This window comes from Aethalodelphis obliquidens, unplaced genomic scaffold, assembly GCF_003676395.1.
Source record: "Aethalodelphis obliquidens isolate GAN/ISIS:26980383/991018 unplaced genomic scaffold, ASM367639v1 scaffold3, whole genome shotgun sequence".
Lineage (NCBI taxonomy): Eukaryota > Metazoa > Chordata > Mammalia > Artiodactyla > Delphinidae > Aethalodelphis > Aethalodelphis obliquidens.
In genome coordinates this window covers 8,588,635-8,609,300 of record NW_020837947.1, presented here as the reverse complement: position 1 = coordinate 8,609,300, position 20,666 = coordinate 8,588,635, and the positions used below count along the sequence as shown (strand labels likewise).

Genomic DNA, 20,666 nt, shown 5'->3' with positions numbered 1-20,666 from the left:
AGGGTGATGGTGGCCTCATAGAATGAGTTTGGGAGTGTTCCTTCCTCTGCAATTTTTTGGAAGAGTTTGAGAAGGATTGCTGTTAGCTCTTCTCTAAATGTTTGATAGAATTCACCTGTGAAACCATCTGGTCCTGGACTTTTGTTTGTTGGAAGATTTTTAATCACAGTTTCAGTTTCATTACTTGTGATTGGTCTGTTCATATTTTCTGTTTCTTCCTGCTTCAGTCTTGGAAGGTTATACCTTTCTAAGAATTTGTCCATTTCTTCCAGGTTGTCCATTTTATTGGCATACAGTTGCTTGTAGTAGTGTCTTAGGATGTTTTGTATTTCTGCGGTGTCTCTTGTAACTTCTCCCTTTTCATTTCTAATTTTATTGATTTGAGTCCTCTCCCTCTTTTTCTTGATGAGTCTGGCTAATGGTTTATCAATTTTGTTTTATCTTCTCAAAGAACCAGCTTTTAGTTTTATTGATCTTTGCTATTCTTTGTTTCTATTTCAGTTATTTCTGGTCTGATCTTTATGATTTCTTTCCTCCCGCTAACTTTGGGTTTTGTTCTTCTTTCTCTAGTTCCTTTAGGTGTAGCATTAGATTGTTTATCTGAGATCTTTCTTGTTTCTTGAGGTAGGCTTGTGTAGCTATGAACTTCCCTCTTAGAACTGCTTTTGCTGCATCACATAGGTTTTGGATCATCGTGTTTTCATTGTCACTTGTCTCTAGGTATTTTTTTATTTCCTTTGATTTCTTCAGTGATCTCTTGGTTATTTAGTAGTGTATTGTTTAGCCTCCATGTGTTTGTGTTTTTTACATTTTTTCCCTGTAATTGATTTCTAATCTCATAGAGTTGTGGTCAGAAAAGATGCTTGATATGATTTCAGTTTTCTTAAATTTACTGAAGCTTGATTTGTGACCCAAGATGTGATCTATCCTGGAGAATGTTCCGTGCGCACTTGAGAAGAAAGTGTAATCTGCTGTTTTTGGATGGAATGTCCTATAAATATCAATTAAATCTATCTGGTCTTTGTGTCATTTAAAGCTTGTTTCCTTACTTATTTTCATTTTGGATGATCTGTCCATTGGTGTAAGTGAGGTGTTAAAGTCCCCCCCCATTGTGTTACTGTCGATTTCCTCTTTTATACCTGTTAGCAGTTGCCTTATGTATTGAGGTGCTTCTATGTCGGTTGCATATATATTTAAAATTGTTATATCTTCTTCTTGGATTGATCCCTTGATCATTATGTAGTGTCCTTCCTTGTCTCTTAATAACATTCTTTAGAGTCTAGTCTATCTGATATGAGTATTGCTACTCCAGCTTTCTTTTGATTTCCATTTGCATAGAATATCTTTTTCCATCCCCTTACTTGGTCTGTATGTGTCCCTAGGTCCAAATTGGGTCTCTTGTAGACAGCATATATGTGGGTCTTGTTTTTGTATCCATTCAGCAAGCCTATGTCTTTTGGTTGGAACATTAAATCCATTCATGTTTAAGGTAATTATTGATATGTATGTTCCTGTGACCATTTTCTTAATTGTCTTGGTTTTTTTAAATATTTAATTATTTATTTGGTTGCGCCAGGTCTTAGCTGCAGCAGGCAGGCTCCTTAGTTGCGGCTCCAGGTCTCCTTAGTTGCAGCATGCGAACTCTTAGTTGTGGCATGCATGTGGGATCTAGTTCCCTGACCAGGGATTGAACCTGGGCCCCCTGCATTGGGAGCGTGGAATCTTACCAACTGCGCCACCAGGGAAGTCCCCTGTTTTGGGTTTGTTTTTGTAGGTCCTTTTCTTCTCTTGTGTTTCCCACTTAGAGAAGTTCCTTTAGCATTTGTTGTAGAGCTGGTTTGGTGGTGCTGACTTCTCTTAGCTTTTGCTTGTCTGTAAAGCTTTTGATTTCTCCATTGAATCTGAATGGGATCCTTGCCACGTAGAGTAATCTTGGTTGTAGGTTTTTCCCTTTCATCACTTTAAGTATATCATGCTGCTCCCTTCTGGCTTGTAGAGTTTCTGCTGAGAAATCAGCTGTTAACCTTATGGGAGTTCCCTTGTATGTAATTTGTTGTTTTTCCCTTGCTGCTTTCAATAATTTTTCTTTGTCTTTAATTTCTGCCTGTTTGATTACCATGTGTCTCGCCGTGTTTCTCCTTGGGTTTATCCTGTATGGGACTCTCTGTGCTTCCTGGACTTGGGTGGCTATTTCCTTTCCCGTGTTAGGGAAGTTTTCGGCTATAATCTCTTCAGATATTTTCTTTGGTCCTTTCTCTCTCTCTTGTCCTTCTGGGACCCCTATAATGCGAATGTTGTTGCGTTTAATGTTGTCCCAGAGGTCTCTTAGGCTGTCTTCATTTTTTTCATTCTTTTTTCTTTATTCTGTTCTGCAGCAGTGAATACCACCATTCTGTCTTCCAGGTCACTTATCCATTCTTCTGCCTCAGTTATTCTGCTATTGATTCCTTCTAGTGTAGTTTTCATTTCAGTTATTGTATTTTTCATCTGTGTTTGTTCTTTAATTCTTCTAGGTCTTTGTTAAACATTTCTTGCATCGTCTCTATCTTTGCCTCCATTCTTTTTCTGAGGTCCTGGATCATCTTCACTATCATTATTCTGAATTCTTTTTCTGGAAGGTTGCCTATCTCCACTTCATTAAGTTGTTTTTCTGGGGTTTTATCTTGTTCCTTCATCTGGTACATAGCCCTCTGCCTTTTCATCTTATCTATCTTTCTGTGAATGTGGTTTTTGTTCCACAGGCTGCACGATTGTAGTTCTTCTTGCTTCTGCTGTCTGCCCTCTGGTGGATGAGGCTATCCAAGACATCATTTTAAATTGAAGAATTCCAGGTTCATTTTTTATTGTTGTAAAATATACATAATATAAAATTTATGATTTTAACTATTTCTAAGTGTACAGTTCAGTAGTATTAGTAACTTTTCATTGTTCTTTAACCACTACCACCATCTATCTCTAGGATGTTTTCGTCTTGCAAAACTGCAACTCTGTACCCATTAAACAACTCCTCCGTCCCTTCTGCCCCCCTCTTGCAGCCTCTTGACAACCACCCTTCTACTTTCTGTCTCTATGATTTTGATTACTCTAAGTAGCTCATATAAGTGGATTCATAGTATATTTGTCCCTATTTTACTTAGCATGTCTTCAAGTTTTATCCATGTTGTAGCATATATCAGAATTTTATTCCTTTGCAAGACTGAATGATATTTCATTGGATGTATATCCCACATTTTGTTTATCCATTCATGTAGTGGACACTTGGGTTGCTTCTACCTTTTGGCTATTTGAATAATGCGTCTGTGAACACTGAAATATCTGTTCAAGTCCCTGCTTTCACTTCTTTTGTGTTTTTACCCAGAATTGGAATTGCTGGATCAAATGGTAATTCTATGTTTAATTTTCTGAGGAACTGCCATTTTGTTTTTCCCTAGTGGCTGCCCCATTTTATGTTCCTACTTAGAAATTCACAAGGGTTCCAATTTCTCCATATCTGTGCTAACACTTGTTTTCTCTTTTTTATTGTTGTTGTTGTTTAAGAGCCATTGTAATGGGTATGAGGTGATATCTAATTGTGGTGGTTTTAGGCATTCAGTCTGCCTTTATTGGGTATCTGCAAGCCTGACATTTATTCAGTTCTGTGTATGGATTCTTTTTATTTCTTGATGATTTATATATATATATGTGTGTGTGTGTGTGTGTGTGAGTGTGTATGTGTGTATATATGTGTATATATATATGTATATATCTCAAATGTTTACCACCATAAAGTTAACACATCCTTCACTTCACATAAGTACCATTTTGTTGTTGTTATGGTGAGAACATTAATGCTCTACTCAAAGCACCTTTCAAGTGTACATGTAGTATGGTTAACTACAGTCACCATGGTCACTATACATTAGATCCCCAGAACTTACTCATCTTATAAGTGAAAGTTGGTAGCCTTTGACCAACATCTCCCCATTTCCCCCAGCCTTCAGCTCTTGGCAACCACCATTCTCCTCTGTTTCTACAAGTTCAGTGGTTTTAGATTCCACATATAATTGACATCATGTGATACTTTTCTTTCTCTGACTTATTTCATTTAGCTTAGTGCTATCAGGGTCTTTCCATGTTGTTGCAAATATCAGGATTTCCTTTTTTATGGCTGAATAATATTTCATCGTGTGTGTGTGTGTGTATGCCACATTTTCTTTATTCATTTATCTGTTGATGGTTACTTAGACTGTTTCCATGTCTTGGCGATTGTGAATAATGCTGCAATGAACATGGGACTGCAGATGTCTCCTTAAAATAGTAATTTCATCTCCTTTGGGTATGTACCCAGAAGTGGGATTGCTGGGTCATGTAGTAGTTCTATTTTTAAAGAAATAAACGGAGGAACCTTCATACTGTTTTTCCATAGTGGCTATATCATTGTGGTTTTGATTTACATTTCCCTAATGATTAGTGATGTTTAATATCTTTTCATCTGCTTATTGGGCCATTTCTGTGTCGTCTTTGGAGAAATGTATATTCAAGTCTTTGCCCGTATTTGAATTGGGTTGTTTTGTTTGTTTCTTGAAAAGGAAGAAGAAAGCTGGAAGACTCATACTTCCTGATTTCAGAACTTACTATAAAGCCACAGTAATCCAAAGAGTGAGGCCCTGGCATAAGGGCAGACGTGTAGACCAGTGGAATAGAATAGAGATCCCAGAACGAAACTCTTCCGCATACGATTAAGTGACTTGTTTTTAATCGAAGTATAGTTGATGTACAATATTATATAAGTTACAGGTGTACAACAGTGATTGACAATTTTCAAAGGTTATACTCCATTTATAGTTATTATAAAATGTTGGCTATATTCCCTGTGTTGTATAGTCAAGTGATTTTTGACAAGGGTGCCAATATCATTCAATGGGGAAAGGACAGCCTTTTCAATAAAGGGTGCTGGGAAAACTGGATGTGTATGTGTAAAAGAATGAAGTTAGACTCTTACCTAACACTGTAAACAAAAGTTAAAGGATCAAAGACCTAAAAGTAAGACCTAAAACTATAAAACTCTTAAAACGGGGAAAGAAGACATTAGCTTTGACAATGTTTTTTTTTCTTAATTGAAGTATAGTTGATTTACAATGTTGTGTTAGTTTCAGGTGTACAGCAGAGTGATTCAGTTTCATGTATATATTCAGTTTCATATATATTCATATATATAATTCTTTTCAAATTCTTTTCCATTATAGGTTATCATAAGACATTGAATATACTTACCTGTGCTGTACAGTAGGTCCTTGTTGTTTATTTTATATATAGTAGTGTGTATCTGTTAATCCCAAACTCCTAGTTTATCCCTCCCTACCCCCCTTTCCCCTTTGGTAACCATAAGTTTTCTATGTCTGTGAATCTGTTTCTGTTTTGAAAATAATGTCATTTGTAATTGAGAAAAAAGATTCCACGTGTAGGTGATAACATATGTCATTCATTTTCTCTGACTTACTTCGCTTAGTATGATAATCTCTAGGTCCATCCATATTGCTGCAAATGGCATTATTTCATTCTTAATGGCTGAGTAATACTCCATTGTATACATGTATCACATCTTCTTTATCTGTTCATCTGTCGATGGACACTTAGGTTGTTTCCATGTCTTGGCTGTTGTGAATAGTGCTGCTATGAACATTGGGATGCATGTATCTTTTTGAATTAGCGTTTTCTCTGGATATATGCCCAGTAGTGGGATTGCTGGGTCATATGGTAATTCTATTTTTAGTTTTTGAAGGAACCTCCATACTGTTCTCCATAGTGGCTGTATCAATTTACATTCCCACCAACAGTGCAAGAGAGTTCCCTTTTCTCCACACCCTCTCCAGCATTTATTATCTGTAGACATTTTGATGATGGCCATTCTGACCAGTGTGATGTGATACCTCATTGTAGTTTTGATTTATATTTCTCTAATAATTAGTGATGTTGAGCATTTTTTCATGTGCCTATTGGCCATTTGTGTATCTTCTTTGGAAAAACGTCTGTTTAGGTCTTCTGCCCATTTTTTCATTGGATTGTTTTTTTGATATTGTTGTATGAACTGTTGATATATTTTGGAAACTAAGCCCTTGTCAGTCTCATCATTTGTGACTATTTTCTCCCAGTCTGTAGGTTGTCTTTTGTTTATGGCTTCCCTTGCTGTGCAAAAACCAAGTTTGACAAGGTCCCATTTGCTTATTTTTGCTTTTATTTCTGTTGCCTTAGGAGACTGACCTAAGAAAACATCGCTACGACTTATGTCAGAATATTTGTCTATGTTCTCTTCCAGGAAATCTGTTGTGTCATGTCTTATATGTAAGTCTTTATAAGCCATTTTGAGTTTATTTTTGTGTATGGTGTGAGGGAGTGTTCTAACTTCGTTGATACACATGTGACTGTCCAACTTTCCCAACACCACTTGCTGAAGAGACTGTCTTTTCTCCATTGTATATTCTTGCCACCTTTATCAAAGATTAATTGACCGTAGGTGCATGGGTTTATTTCCAGGCTCTCTATTCTGTTCCATTGATCCATATGTCTGTTTTTGTGCTAATATCATGCTGTTTTGATTACTGTAGCTTTGTAGTATTGTCTGAAGTCTGAGAGGACAGTGATTTCTCAGATATGATACGAAAGGCACAGGCAACAGAAAAAAGAAATAGATAAACTAGACTTCATCAAAATGAAAAACTTTTGTGCATCAAAGGATATTATCAACAGAGAAAAAGTCAACCCATGAAATGGGAGAAAATATTTGGAAATCGCATTTCTGATAAGGGATTAATATCTAGAATCTTTAGGATAGAGAACTCTTAAAACCCACATTCAATTTTTAGAGAAAATTAAAGGCTGTGGAAAAGCAGTTTATACCCATTTATCCCCAGGTTTGCACCACGCCTGGGCCAGTTACCTTCAACCTCAAGTGTCTCTTTGTGGAAGAGTTACTGCCCAGATCTTGAGGATTATTACTAACACAGAAGCCATCCAGAATCTCTGCTGATAGACTACAGGGAGCTTAATTAAAGGGAAAAATTATTTTTCTTTCTTGCAGCTAAGCAGAAGAGTAATGTGTAGTGGCAGAAGGACACTGGATGAGATACACTTTCTGCGAGCAGGATTATAAATCTATTAATTTCAGTTCTTCTGGCAGGCATTGGTGGCTGACCCACAGTTGTGCACTGTGTCTCCTTTCATCCTGGAATGATGTCTTGGCCCCAGTGCTATCTAAGCTGAAACTTCTATAAGGGCTAAAATATACCTAAAAAGGCTCTGGAATCCAGCTGTGAAACCATTTATGACAGGATATCAAGATTCTTCACATTTTGAGGGATTTTTTAGGTCAATTTTTTGGAGAGATTTTTCCACTTTGCGTAAGTGAGCCAAAGGTTGGTTTAAAACTTTATTGTCCTAGAGACCTTTTCTTTCCTATGAAAGAAACAAGTCCTGAAACAGATTATAATTGTCCAATACCCACCCCCCGCCAACACACACACCGAACCTCTGGTTTTAGTCACCTTTTTCTAGCATTTGGAGGGTACTTAAGCTCCAGTGTGGGCCAACCCTCAGGACTGTCGCATACAGTTGTACAGGTTGGGCACTGTACAAGGGAGCCACATCTGAGGGGCTACTGTTCACATCGTAGACATCCTAGGTTTGTGTGTATATTGTGATGATTTTTCTGGAAGATGCAGCAGAATGTGTTCTAACAAAATCCATATATTACAACCAACTCTTAGGGGTGGACAAAGCATCTTTGATGAAGGAGTGTATTTGTATAGTTCCCAGGGAGGCTCTGTGTGGGTAGACCTACCTGCGCTCTGCTTTGGGTCACACCTGGAACTGCACAGTATGGTTTCCTACGAAGGATGCTTCTCTCCCACTCCACGGGCCCCAGCAGAGAGACGGCTCTGGGCCAGGCCACCCTTCCGTTTGTTGGCCCTGTCTGTTTGCTCCACAGCTGTCCGACATGGCTCTCTGGGTGTCCGTGACTACGTAGGTGAAGGGCTTCTGTGGGGCCTTACAGTGTAGGAGGGGAAGTTAACGACCATGTCTTGGAAAAAGACTAAGCTACACAGATCCCATGCTTCAGGATGTGAGGCCCTGCAGTCACCTACGACCACGTGATGTGGCTGGTTGACAGAGTTGCACTGGAGCATTCCAGGGAGTCTGCCCTATGCCCTCTTTCCTGGGAACCATGTCACCCCAGAGAGAGGGGTCGGGATGACAGGGCATGGCATCTGTGGCAGGACCTGAGGCCCAGGGTGCTGGCTGGTAGGCAACTGGTGTTCTCGGCCAGTGTCACACTGGAGCCTGGCTCAAGATGGGCATCCGTTCTAGAGGACTTTCTATGAACACCTGAAGTGTGTTGCCTCATCCCTATTGTTTTTAGATGGGGAAGTAGATACAGAAGTAGATACAGTATATACAGTAGTCCTTAGATGTATAATGATGCCACGGATGTGCTTGTGCCAGTTGTGGGTTGCTTTTTGATCGAGAAGCCTCTGCTCCGTCCTGCGGTTCACGGGGCTGCTTACAGCATCATAAGCTCCTGCTTATTATGAGCAGAGGTTGTGTCCCGTTATCCTTATCTCTGTAAAGAGCCTGTGTGTATTACATGCAATTAATGTGAACAAATGGATGAAATTAGGCCAAGTGGTGAAAAAATGATGACCTTGTTTCGTACATATTTGGTACGGCTTATTAAATGATGTCACGCTTATTGTTAAAATAGCGTTGGTTTCTATTGTTGTCATTTATTGTAACCACCTCTGCATGGCAAGCCCTCTGCTGGGTGCTGGGGACACTGAGATACATACGACAAGGCCCGTGTCCTCAAAGTTGTCACCATCTAGTGGGGGAGACAGACATATGCCAGTGATCGCAGTGTGGTCAGAGGAATTTCAAAGCAAGTGTGCGTGGCACCCATGAGGAGACCAGCCTGGTGAGGACAGGCCCAGAATCTGGAGAATAAACCACTAGAAGGACAGAGCAAGTGGTGTGGAAGAGGTGCAGTCTCGTGGGTGTGGGGCATCAGGAGAGTGCAGCTTCAGCTGGACCTGCAAATGGGACGGGGGTGGCAGCAGGTGGCACTGGACAGGTCGGTAGGGACCGAATCACACGGGACCTCTGTAGTAGTTTTCCCCGGCTGCTGTAACAAAGTGCAAACTGGGTGGCTTTGAACAGCAGAGACGTATTGTCTCACGGTTCTGGAGGCCGGAAGTCCAAAGTCAAGTTGTCAGAGGGACCATGCTTCCTCTGCGGGCTCTCGGGGAGAATCTCTCGCTGCCTCTTCCAGCTCCTGTCGGTTCCCAGCGACCCTTGGTGTTCCTTGGCTTGTGGACACACCACTCCAGTCTCTGCCTCTGTCGTGACATCGCCATCGCCTCCTTACCTTTCCTCTGCACCTGTCTGCCTCTGTGTCCAAATTTTCCCTTTTTACAAGGACACCAGTCCTGTTGGCTCAGGACCCGCCCTAATGTCCTCACCTGAACTTGATCTGTAAAGGCTCTATCTCGAAATAAGGTCACATTCACAGTTGCCTGTGGGTAGGGCTTCAGCTTATCTTCTCATAGAGGACACAGCTCAACCCTAAGCAGCTTTCTTGTGCCGGTCGAAGTTTCTTGTGTGGCCACTTGGGCTGCTAGCAGAGGACAGGACGTCGTGTGTGCTCCGGAGGGTGGGTGGCAGCAGGGAGAGCTGAGCCCAGGACCCATTGCACAATACCCGCGAGCCTCGGTTTTCACTTACAGAATTGGGATGACACCTGGTGACGAACCACGGAGCAAATGCATGCAGAGTGCCCTGCACAGCCCCTGGCGGACAGTTAGCTTCTAATAAATGCCACTGCGCCTCCCTGAACGTGCCCCAAAGCCTAGGATCCTGGGGGCCCTGACCCACAGCTGCTCCCTGTGAGGCCTAACGAGGCAGCCAGAGCAGGGCCCCAGCCTGCCTGTCAGGAGACCTTGGGGGAAAGGGGGGGCATTTGTTTCCACGAGCATTTCCTCATAGTAGTTACATGCATTAAAAAAAAAAATGTTAACAAGTAAATAGTGCTTTTTAAGGAAGCCTCTGGTAAGAAATGGCTGAGGAACAGAAGGGGGAAAAAAAAAGCAAAATGGCAATAAACAGGGACAGAGCCACAGGGCGGCGCTCCTCAACCTTCAGCGAGCAGAGGCCCACCCTGCAGGGCTAGGGTTGGCCTGGGACTCTGCATTGCTCACAAGCTCCCCGCCGGTGCCCTGCCGAGGGCTGCCATCCACACCTGGAGCAGCAAGGACGTGGGGCAAACTAGGTCCCACGGCCCAAACCTATCCTTCTGCCTGTTTTCGTACTTCCCATGAGCTAAGAACGGGTTTTACATTTTTTAATGGTCAAAAGAATAATATTTGTGACACACAAAACACAGGAAATTCAAATTTCGATGTCCACTATCAGAACACAGACACGCCCCCACCCTTTAACCTTGTCTGTGGCTGCTGTCCCAAGTGCAACATTGAGGGCATGAGACAGAGAAGGCATAGAGCCTAGAATGTTTGCCATCTGGCGGTGCGGCCCGGTTCAGCCAGCAGGGGGCAGCAGAGACCTGTGCGTGGGCTGGGCCTCCTGGGGCTCAGGACGGGTATTTAGAAATGGGACAGGGCCTAAGCTTGGGTTTAGGAGGGAGGTACGGGCCTGAGGTAGAAGGGCAATTAGCCTGGGGAGGTGGGGCGGGGTAAGTGGAGAACGGGCTGGAGGCCCAGGGATGCCAGTGGGGCTGGGACCTCCGCGAAGGCAGTAGGGAGCCACTGGGGGACTGTAAGCGGAGGAGAGAGCATCAGCTTGGAGGGAGGGGCTGTAGCTGGTGGCTTAGCCTCTGGGAAGCGACCACAACAGTCCAGGGTCGAGAGGACGAGGGGCTGAGGTGGCAGGGCAGTGGGGAGGGGCCGGCAGCACCTGAGCTGTGACACAGCCCACAGCTCGCCAGCACCCTGTCCCCTGGATTCTGCATTTTCACCCAGACAGGCTGGACGAACGGCGTGTCTCTCTCCTTTCTCTTTGCCTTGTTTTTCTCTGCTTTCGCAACTCCAGTGCACTTAGGGTGGCTGTCTTTTTGCTTCTGGCCTGGCTCTCTTCTTTCCTGTGGGTCCCGCAGATACGGGATTTCACCCATTCCTAGCTGGTTCTGCTAGCTGAGCACTCAGCCTTTGGGTGAGGCCTTTTTTGTTCTTAAAGAATTATTTTGTGGTGGGGCAGGGACATGGCTCAGAGACTCCTGTTAGAATTTGGTGACCACCATTGTGAACCCCAGAAAAATGCACACGGGCAGGTGGATTCAAAATCTGAGATAGGATTTCAGGGCCAATGTGCGCCCTGAGCCCCCTAATTTAGGACCCCTGACGGGGTGGTGGTCAGCTCAAGGTCAGCTGAGGGGTTAGCTGTCCCCAGCTTTAAGGTTTTGGACTTGATATCAGAGCCATATGCCCTCCTCCCAAAGGCCTCCCTGTAATTCCTGATTGTCTTACTATCCCCGCCCTTCCTCCTGTCTTATGGAGTTTGGGATGGATTACGGGAGCTCCACTGACCTCCTAGGATGGCAGGTCTGGCGGTTCTCAGCTGTGTTGGGCATTGTGGAGCCTCTAGGGAACTTCCCAGAGCAGCAGAATCCACTTCTGGCCTCCAGCTGGGGTCGGGGTGGCAGTGGGCTGACCTCTCCCTTTGCATTGGGTCAGGAAACATTGTGTTCACAGAACTGCGGACTTGGAGAATTCTATTTTGGGGGTCTTAATACATCATAAAATCCCCTTTCCTTGAAACAAAAAGAGTACTATTATCAAATGGAGTCTTATTTAGGAACTTATTAGCCTCTATAACTAGAAATAAGTAGATTACATTTTTTAAAAGATTGAATTAATCTCCATAACAAAGAATGTTTAAAGGAATGTAGTCGTTCCGTTATGAAATGTTTCCGAAGGACAAATGGAAGCTTAGAAGCATGAACTGGTTTTCAAATTATCCAGAATTTAAAAATCTAATCCAGCATCAACTTTCAATAAAAGCGGTCATTTCCAGCAAGTATGGTCTCTTACTCTGTGTGTGTGTGTGTGTGTGTGTGTGTGTGTGTGTAACAGCAGCTTTAGTGGAACATTTGAATGTACAATTTCATGATTTTTGGTAAATGTATGGAGTTACGCATCACTACAGTCTGACTTTAGAGCATCTCTGTCACCCCAAAATGGTGTCTTACTTTTTAATCACAAGATGTGATATTAGAAAAATAATTCTAATTTATTACGTCCTGTATCTGCATCATCTAAGTTATATTCTTAGTAATAAATGACCTTTATTGTTATCTCTTCCAGGCAAGCACGAGACAGCTGGAGCAAAGCTCTTGAAATCTTATCAGAAGCTGAGGTGAGTGTTGTCAAAGGACAGGCCGTCCTGGGCCCTCGGGCTAGAGCACTAAGGACGTGCTGAAAGAACTGACAGATCTCTTGACTTTCAGATGTCACTGCTTTGGAATGTAACTTTTTTTTAAAAAGATGATAAAGTGCCTGAGAAAGATTCAGAGATGTTTCCAGATTCTTATGAAAAGCTAGAAGGAGCTAGCGTAGGATTTTCTCACAAAACATTTTGTTCCTTGAATTCTGAAATCTTGTGAGCAAACTAAATATTGTTTCTGATGGCGCGTCCAGTGAGACTCTGAACCAAGCCTTTGCCTTTATGAATCATTCGTGTCGCCAACATCTTGCCCAGCGCTTGACACCTTGGAGACATTTGTGGAATAAACCTTGGTGGATTTGAATACTGGCCTGAGACACAGTAACTTTACTGAACGCCCAGCCGTCCTGAAGCTATAGCAGTAATTCACACACCTGACTGTGCTGAATTCATTACAGTATTACTGGAAGCTCTCCACCAGCAGCTTTTTTCTTGCTCATGGTGAGATTTTCCAATCTCAGGACTTTTTCATTTTTTTACTCCATCCCCCCACCCCCACCCCCACTTCTCTTAGCACAAGCTTCTAATTGCTCTTATGGTCAGTTTTTACATCCATGACATGTGGGGCGTTCTGCATGGTGTCCACTGAGAGGGCGCTCAAGGCCACACGGCACACACGTGTGGAGCCCGGATTCCACAGAGCCGGTCCCGAGCACCCCAGCTATTTTGCACCACACAGATGGAGTGCAACGCCCAGACCTTAGACTACATGACGCCCATTTCCCACATTCCGGCCCCCAGGGAATCAGGCCCTGTGCAGAGCAGATCCAGGCAGGGTGCTGACCCCTCTTCTGAAAAGTGAAGCAGTGTTTGAAAAAAAAAAAGGCAGAGAACTTGAATTATAGGATAAATACAAATGTTGTGTATTTCTAAGACTAATATTTGAAGACTCATATCTCCTTTCTTACCCTTGTATTTTTCCTCGGCAGCAAAATTTCCGTGGTTCCTTCTTCCCCACCCCCTCTCAGTGAAAGCCAGTGCAGCGGCGGCCCTGGCAGGGTAACGTGCCTGTTCTGTGTGCCTCCTGGGAAGGGGAAATGCGAGAGAAGGAGAGGGGGAGCCTGCGAGCTTGAGCCTTACGGCAAAGGGATCCAGCCATGGCTGGAGGGGGTCATAAGGCGAGAGAATGGGGGCCCCGATCGCAGGCTGGGGAGTGCTGGGCCCTGCCTGGTGTCTGCGCTTCCATCACGCTCTGGGGGCCATGGGACCATCCCCCCGTCCCCCGCACTGTCAGTGGACGCATGTGCTGCCTGTACCCCATGTCCTCGCCTGCACCCTGCATCCCCATCTTTTTACCCTTGTCATTTTGTTGGTTCTCTCCCCTAACTGTGCCCTTGAGCGTGGGGTTCTGGATGGGCTGCCACGTGTCAGGGGTCTCTGGGGGCGGAAAGGGAAATACAGGCTGATGCACAGGTGTGTGATTCGCAGGCCTGGGAGTATCTGTGGAAATGTGCGTGTGTGTCTTGGAGGGTTCGTAGGCGCTAACGTAAAGAAGACCAGGACTGTTTCCGTCCAAGGAAGTTAGCTATGTGATCATGGGGGACTTACCTGGGCTTCCACCTGGGAGGTGGAAATAATTCTTCTCGTCTGGTTCACCTCCTGTGGGTGGTGTGAGAAATTAACAAAATAACGTCTCTGCTGGTACTGGAAACTGTAAAGTGCCGTAGAAACACACGGTCTTGATTATTTTCATTGTTATTTTACTCTGTGTATTAAGGGGAGTAACTATATCTGAACAAAGGAGGATATACCTGTCTGCTGGAGGGAGACAGAATATGTATTCTTTTTTCAATTTCAAATTGAGACCCCGGAGTGACCTTCAAAATTCTGGTCTGCTTTCTCCTAGAGAGAGATTTTAAGTGCTCTGAAGTTACTCAAGCACAGATGTGCTCAAGACATATTCCTGGGGGGGGTGGGTGGGTGGGTGGGTGGGTGGATGGATAGATGGATAGGTGGGTGGGTGGATGGGCGGGTGGATGCGTGGACGGGTGGGTGGATGGGTGAGTGGATGGGTGGGCGGGTGGGTGGATGTGTGGGTGGGCGGGTGGATGTGTGGGTGGGCGGGTGGGTGGATGCGTGGGTGGGCGGATGGGTGGATGGGCGGGTGGATGGATGGGTGGATGGATGGGTGGGTGGGTGGGCGGGTGGGTGGATGAGACTCGCACAGGGGAGGGATCCCATTTCTGTTGTTTCTCTTCCTTTTGCTTCTCTCTTCTGTTGTGGGAGGTGGAGCTAACCATTGGCTCCAGTCTGCTTACCTTGTCCCTGGTACCACCCTCAGCCCTGTGTCACGTGCATTCTGCCTGTATTGGCGTCCCTTCTGTGCAGAGCTGGGGTGGGGTCCTAAGAGAAGGAGGCTAAAGAAGCAGGAGTTTACGTGGCACAGTCTTCGAGCCCATGAAGTGTCAGCTGTTATTTCTATGAGGTAGTTGCTATCTTGTCAACAACCCCGTGGTGATGCCCCTGCCTTTAATGCAGGTGTCAAAACTCAGAGGGGAGAAGCTGAGTAAAGAGAGGACAGTGCCCTCTGCCTCAGACACACACGCACGTCCGCACACAACCCGAGAACGCACACCCACCCTCGCCCACACGTGCCTGGGTTTGGGGGTTGGCGGCCTGGAGGCTGCCAGGGGAAACAGGTCATCAGACATAACTCTCATTCTCTCTCCTGTCTCTCTTTTAGTTCCAGGAACTTGGTCAGTTTAAAGGATTTAATAAGTCTGTGGAAAATTTGTTCCTGTCTGTCGCCACCCACATGAAAAGTAAGTGGATGCTTCTCCAGGGGTTCTTCTACCACCGTCCAGGCCAGCCATTCCCACTGGCCAAGGCCTGGCCGGTGACCTTGGCTGGGGAAGGGCCACTCTCTGTCTCTGGCTCCTGGGGAAAGCCACAGCCCTGGGCCCTTCACTCCTCCACCTCTCCACCTGTATTTGCATCAGCGACAGCTCTGAGGGCTGGTGTGTGTTGGGACCTTTCTAGCTGCCTGGTGTAGCAGGATGCCCAAAGATTCCAGACAGTAGACTTGAGAACAGTGTGGTTGGCACTGCTCTCGGAGAGGAGGGGCTCTGACACATCTTGGGGGAAAAGATGAATACCCGGGCACTTTGGCGAGCCACGTGCAGGATCTCCTCTAGAGAAAAGAGACGATCCACAGCCTTACCCCTGGTCAGTGCATGCAGGAGATGCCTAATAAATAGCAAAGCCTGAGGGTTCATGGTGGATCTGAAGACAGGCATGCTCTGGATTGCACTGTCCTATATGGTAACCTCTAACCACACGTGGCTCTTGAAATGGGGCCGGAGTGAAATACACATTGAATTCCGGAAACTTAGTATCGAAAAAAGAGTGAAATTTTTCATTAATAATTTTACTATCGATTATATATTTTCACAATACATTGGATATTTTGCATTAAATGAAATATAGTATTAAATGAAATATAGTATTAAAATTAATTTTACCTGTCTCTTTTTAGTTTTTAAAGTGAGGTTACTAGAATATTTAAAATGACATACGTGAGCTATATTATCTCCCTGTTGGACGGCGCTACTCTAAAGGTAGTTTCAAGATAGAGACAAGGATCTCATGGGAAAAGGAAGCTCTTTTTAAAGGATGCATTCACCTTTGAGAGGCTCTCACTGTGTGTGGGTCCTTCCTCTTCCCTTCACTCATTTTATTCTAGACTATTATACTGCAGAAGAAAAATTTTAAGTCATCTTTTCAGGGTTTGCTTCCCGAAATGGTTATAAGGATACCCCAAGTCTTGCTTTCATCTCAAGCTGCGGTATCTAGTTATACAATCTTTGTAAAAAAAAAAAAAACAGCTGGTTTGTTCGGCTGCCTTCTTTGCACTTGGACAACCGGACACTCGGGACATGTGCCCTGAATGCAGAGTAACCTGGGTCGGGAGGTCGCCCGTGAACCCCACCCTGACGGTGGCTCCGCCTGCAGAGATGTGGGGACACACAGTCACCCACGTTCAGGATCCAGCCCCTCAGTCCTGTGCAGGTGCCCTGGGTCCAGCGCGTTGTTGGGGACTCTCCTCCTGGCCCCAGAGCTCGGGGTGCAGGAATCCCGGAGGAGGGTTACCACAGGTCCTGGCAAAACTGTGTGCTCCCACCTGTCATCCTTGTATTGATTTTCTAGAACTCTCCAAGTCGCAGAACGACATGACCTCTGACAAGCAACGCCCAGCTGTGGGTCCCAGGCAGTGTGAGGGCCGGTCGGAGAGGAGAAGCCAGTCCGACACCGCGGTCAACGTCACCACCAGGGTATCCCAGGCCTCCGGCCGCCCCAAGATCACCCTTCTGCCCATTTTCTCCATAGGTTTCTTCGTACTTTTACTTCATAGTTAACCAGCAAGCAGTCTGGAAAACGTACTTATAAACCCGTCCATTGGCTGGGGTGTGGGTACAGGCCAAATGAGGGTTACAATTCAATTTTATTGAATTTGGAAAGTGGTTCAGAACAGGGAAAGGCTTCCACCTCCTTCCAAGCCCCTGGGGCTTCCACGTGACCCCCAAAGCTCCCTGCTGGCTTCAAGGCCACACAAAAGGCAAAGGCAGGCCTGCAATGTGCCCAGTTATTCCTGGTCCGTGGATACACTCGTTCTGTCCTATGTCCTGCTTCCAGTAACCTCTGGTTAAAATCTGTCCCGATCTCTGATTGAAACTATTGAAACCATAAAGGCTGCACGTTCAGGTGTGATCGTCAGGGAGACTCTCCAGGTACCTAAACTGTAAGAGATCTCACCTAATAAAGGTCTTCAGGGAAAGGATTACTCTTTCCAGCAGGATTGACCGAGCCAGAAGCAGATGCACTGGAGTGTGAGGGGAAGTGGACTTTAGGGTCAGAAAACCTGGGTTCTAGTCCGGCTGAGGTGACCTGGCTGTGGCAGGTGCCACCACCTGGCTGTTTTCAGGGTTGGTGTGACAGCTTTGGTTAGCTGGACAGGACAAGTGCCCTCTTCTGCAGCAGTGGGCTCTATTCAGGATGTCCCCAGACAGACTGTTGTGTAGGCAAGCGGGTGAGCACAGCCTTACTCTCCTGCTGGGACTTCCGCATGCTCTCAAGATGCTAAATCCAGCCTCCATCCCCATCACATCACTTGAACTCCCTGAGCCTCCGAATACCCGCTGCCCCCCTCCCCCCAGGGAATGAAGGTGATAATACCTGTTCTGCCCAGAGCAGCACAGTGATCTTGTAAAGATGCCCTGAGATAACATAGCCGCTAAACTGCTACCTAAGTTATCTAAGTATAAACCTCAATTACCAGCGCTGGTTACTATGTGCCAGGCTCTTGCTAAAAGCTTTACCTGGGCTCCCTTTTTACCCTCACACCGCCCCTCAGGTGGGTAGTGCGTGCGACCCTGTTTACACTTACTGAGGCTTAGGGAGATTGTCACATGGACCTGGTGACATAACATCAGTAGGTGTAGCACACGGGCTTTTGAACTATACGAAAAACCGTTTCTAACACCTTCATTTCTGAAATCCTCCCTTTGGATCTCCGGCTCCTCCAGCCCTATGTCTCCTCCCTGTGCCCACACTTTAGTGTCCCCGAGCTACCTGTCCTCTGGACGACATCACGCATCACTGTGCGTGTGTCATCTCGCGTCCGAGTCTCTGCCGTTGCTTTGGCCTCTAGCAGGTCTAGAAACATGCTCCATACCTGACCATCACGACAGCCCCTCCACTCGGGATGCCTTACCTTTGGGTCTTTCCCCAGCCAGCCCTTGACACCCACTCAGGTCACACTCCCACTGAAGACCATCCCAGGTGCCTCTTCTGCATAAGGCCTCCCACTCTTTCCCGTTGACGTGGCTCATACTTCCATTTTAATGGTGCGTATTTCTGATGAGCTAGTGAGCCTGTGGAGAGCAGACAAGCATCTTCTCCTCCTTCCCGCCCCCACCCCCGCCCCAGCTTCTTCCCACTCCCAGGACGTAGAGCAGCGGCACATTGAATAGAGTGTTGCTTAACAAATGTCTGATAGAATTGAGTTGAGTTCTGGGAATTGAGAGCGTGAAAATAATCTAGAGGTAATCACGTCTTTCATTTGTTCTGTAATAGTCTTAGCTTTTTTATTCCTGAAAATTATGAGCATAGTGCAGCTGTTTACATTTCCAAGGTCTGCTTCCAACCCAATGTCAAAACCTAAAGTCTCGATTTGGAAACTTTGTCTTTTCGACCAGGATGAGGTTTACCTCCCTGCTCTGTACTCGCACTGTCCGACAGAACTTTCCTGCCACTGCCACTGCCACATGTGGTTACTGAGCACTTGAAATGTGTCTAGTGTAACCAAGGAGTTGAATTTATTTTATTTGATTTTAACTGATTGGAATTTAAATAGCCCCATGTGGCTAGTGGCTACCGTATTAGAAAGCACAAGATGTACATGTTATATAAGTGCCAACTATTAAAAAAAATATTTTTATAAAATTTAGAGACATATTTTGATTTTTCCTTTTTTTATAAGCACATTAGAGGCTGTCAGGCTGAATACTATATTTCATGTGATTAAATGCCTGCATCATTAATAAGGTCAAATGTGGACATCAGTTTCTTTAAGACTTGTACTAATCCATAAGTAACCCACCCATCACTGTTCATGAATGTCCCAAAGCTTGGTGATGTCTGTCTTGGGGCCCCGTGTGTGTAGGCATTTATCCAAACGGAAGTGTGGCCTCTTACTCGGCACCCGGAAGTTTGCATATTAGTGACATGCAGGCCATGCTTGCTGAAGTCATCACATTTGAACAAACTCAAACTGGGATGCAGACTGTACTATGCTAATTCTCTGTTTTCTTTTTCAGAAGGTCAGCGCACCGGATATTTTGAATCCTCTTAATCAAGAGAGTCCCAGATGCCCTACTAGCCCTGTTTTGAAGCAAGAGGGTATCTCATCCAGTCCAGTGCCCAACACTTTATTCTCAGGAGGCTTGAGACACGTGAGTCTTGTCTGATATCCTTGACATGTGACGTGTGATTGTTGCCATGACGTCAAATTGGATTGTTAGGCGACACGAGTGCCGTGTTGTCTTGTGGGATAAACTGGGGTGGAACATAGAGCGCAGAGGTGATAGCTTATTTAGCTTGAGAGCTGGGAAAAACCTTGCTGTACTCTGATGGTGGTTTTCTTTTTTACATCTTATTGTGAACATTTTCATTCATACAGAGAGTAATTGATAATAAGTAGTGGTGTCTTTGGATGAGAAGTGTTCAGTTTTGATGAAGTCTGATTCGTCAGATTTTTCTTTCATGGTTACTTCTCTGTCTTATCTACCCATAAGTCATGAAGATATTCTCCTATGTTTTCTTCTAGAAGCTTTATAAAAGTTTAGCTTTTATGTGTGGTCCATGCTCCGGCTCATTCCTTTTTGTGAATGGTGTAAGGTACAGACTGAGGTTCATTTTTCCCCATATGAATACACAGTTATTCCAGCACCATTTATTATTTTATTTATTTTGGCCACGTCTCGTGGCATGTGGGATCTTAGTTCCCCAACCAGGGATCGAACCTGCACCCCCCTGCAGTGGAAGTGCAGAGTCTTAACCACTGGACCACCGGGCAAGTCCCCTCCAGCACCATTTAAAAAAAAAAAAAAGACTCATTTTTCCATTGACTTTGGTGTCTTTGTTAAAAATCAAATGACCATATAAATGTGGATGTTTTCCTAGTTCTCTATCGTGCTCCAGTGATCTCTTTGTCCTTATGCCAAGGCCACGCTGACATGATTACTGTAGCTTTGTAGGAAGTCTTGAAGTTGAGTAAAGTCCTCCAACTTTGCTCTTCTTTTTTTTTTGAGATTGCTCTGTGGTGTTTTAAATGTAGTGTCTGTTCATAGGCAGGCCTTTTTATTACTTTATTCATTATTCAAAAACATTGAGTGAATGTTTACTCTGTGCCTAAACATGTGATATGTGCTTGATATGTTAGATGGAGCCTTGGGTGAGGGGCCGTGGAGGCTTCAGTTACAGTCATGGGTCTTTGACTTATTCAATGATCTTAAACAATCGTAAGGACTCCCTAAACTTCAGAGTCCTCATCAAGGAGATGGATTCAAAGTTGTTCTTTTTTTTTTTTGGCAATACCGCACAGCATGTGGGATCCTAGTTCCCCAACCAGGGATCGAACCGGCGCCCCCTGCATTAGAAGCGCGGAGCCTTAACCCCTGGACCGC

General features: G+C 44.8%; 1 protein-coding gene across 6 annotated transcripts in view; it reads left to right on the top strand.

Moving 5' to 3' along the window:
- The window catches only part of SYTL3 (synaptotagmin like 3), an 88,267-nt gene that overhangs the window by 40,277 nt on the left and 27,324 nt on the right, over nucleotides 1–20,666 (top strand). For 3 of the 6 annotated variants that reach the window (XM_027082256.1, XM_027082274.1, XM_027082235.1), the window contains exons 5-9: nucleotides 12,345–12,396; nucleotides 13,410–13,482; nucleotides 15,167–15,245; nucleotides 16,630–16,754; nucleotides 19,299–19,433. In XM_027082256.1, the coding sequence (XP_026938057.1) occupies nucleotides 12,345–12,396; nucleotides 13,410–13,482; nucleotides 15,167–15,245; nucleotides 16,630–16,754; nucleotides 19,299–19,433 (464 nt within the window). The remainder of the gene's footprint in view (nucleotides 1–12,344; nucleotides 12,397–13,409; nucleotides 13,483–15,166; nucleotides 15,246–16,629; nucleotides 16,755–19,298; nucleotides 19,434–20,666) is intronic. The other 3 variants (XM_027082266.1, XM_027082241.1, XM_027082248.1) reach the window with 2 other exon arrangements.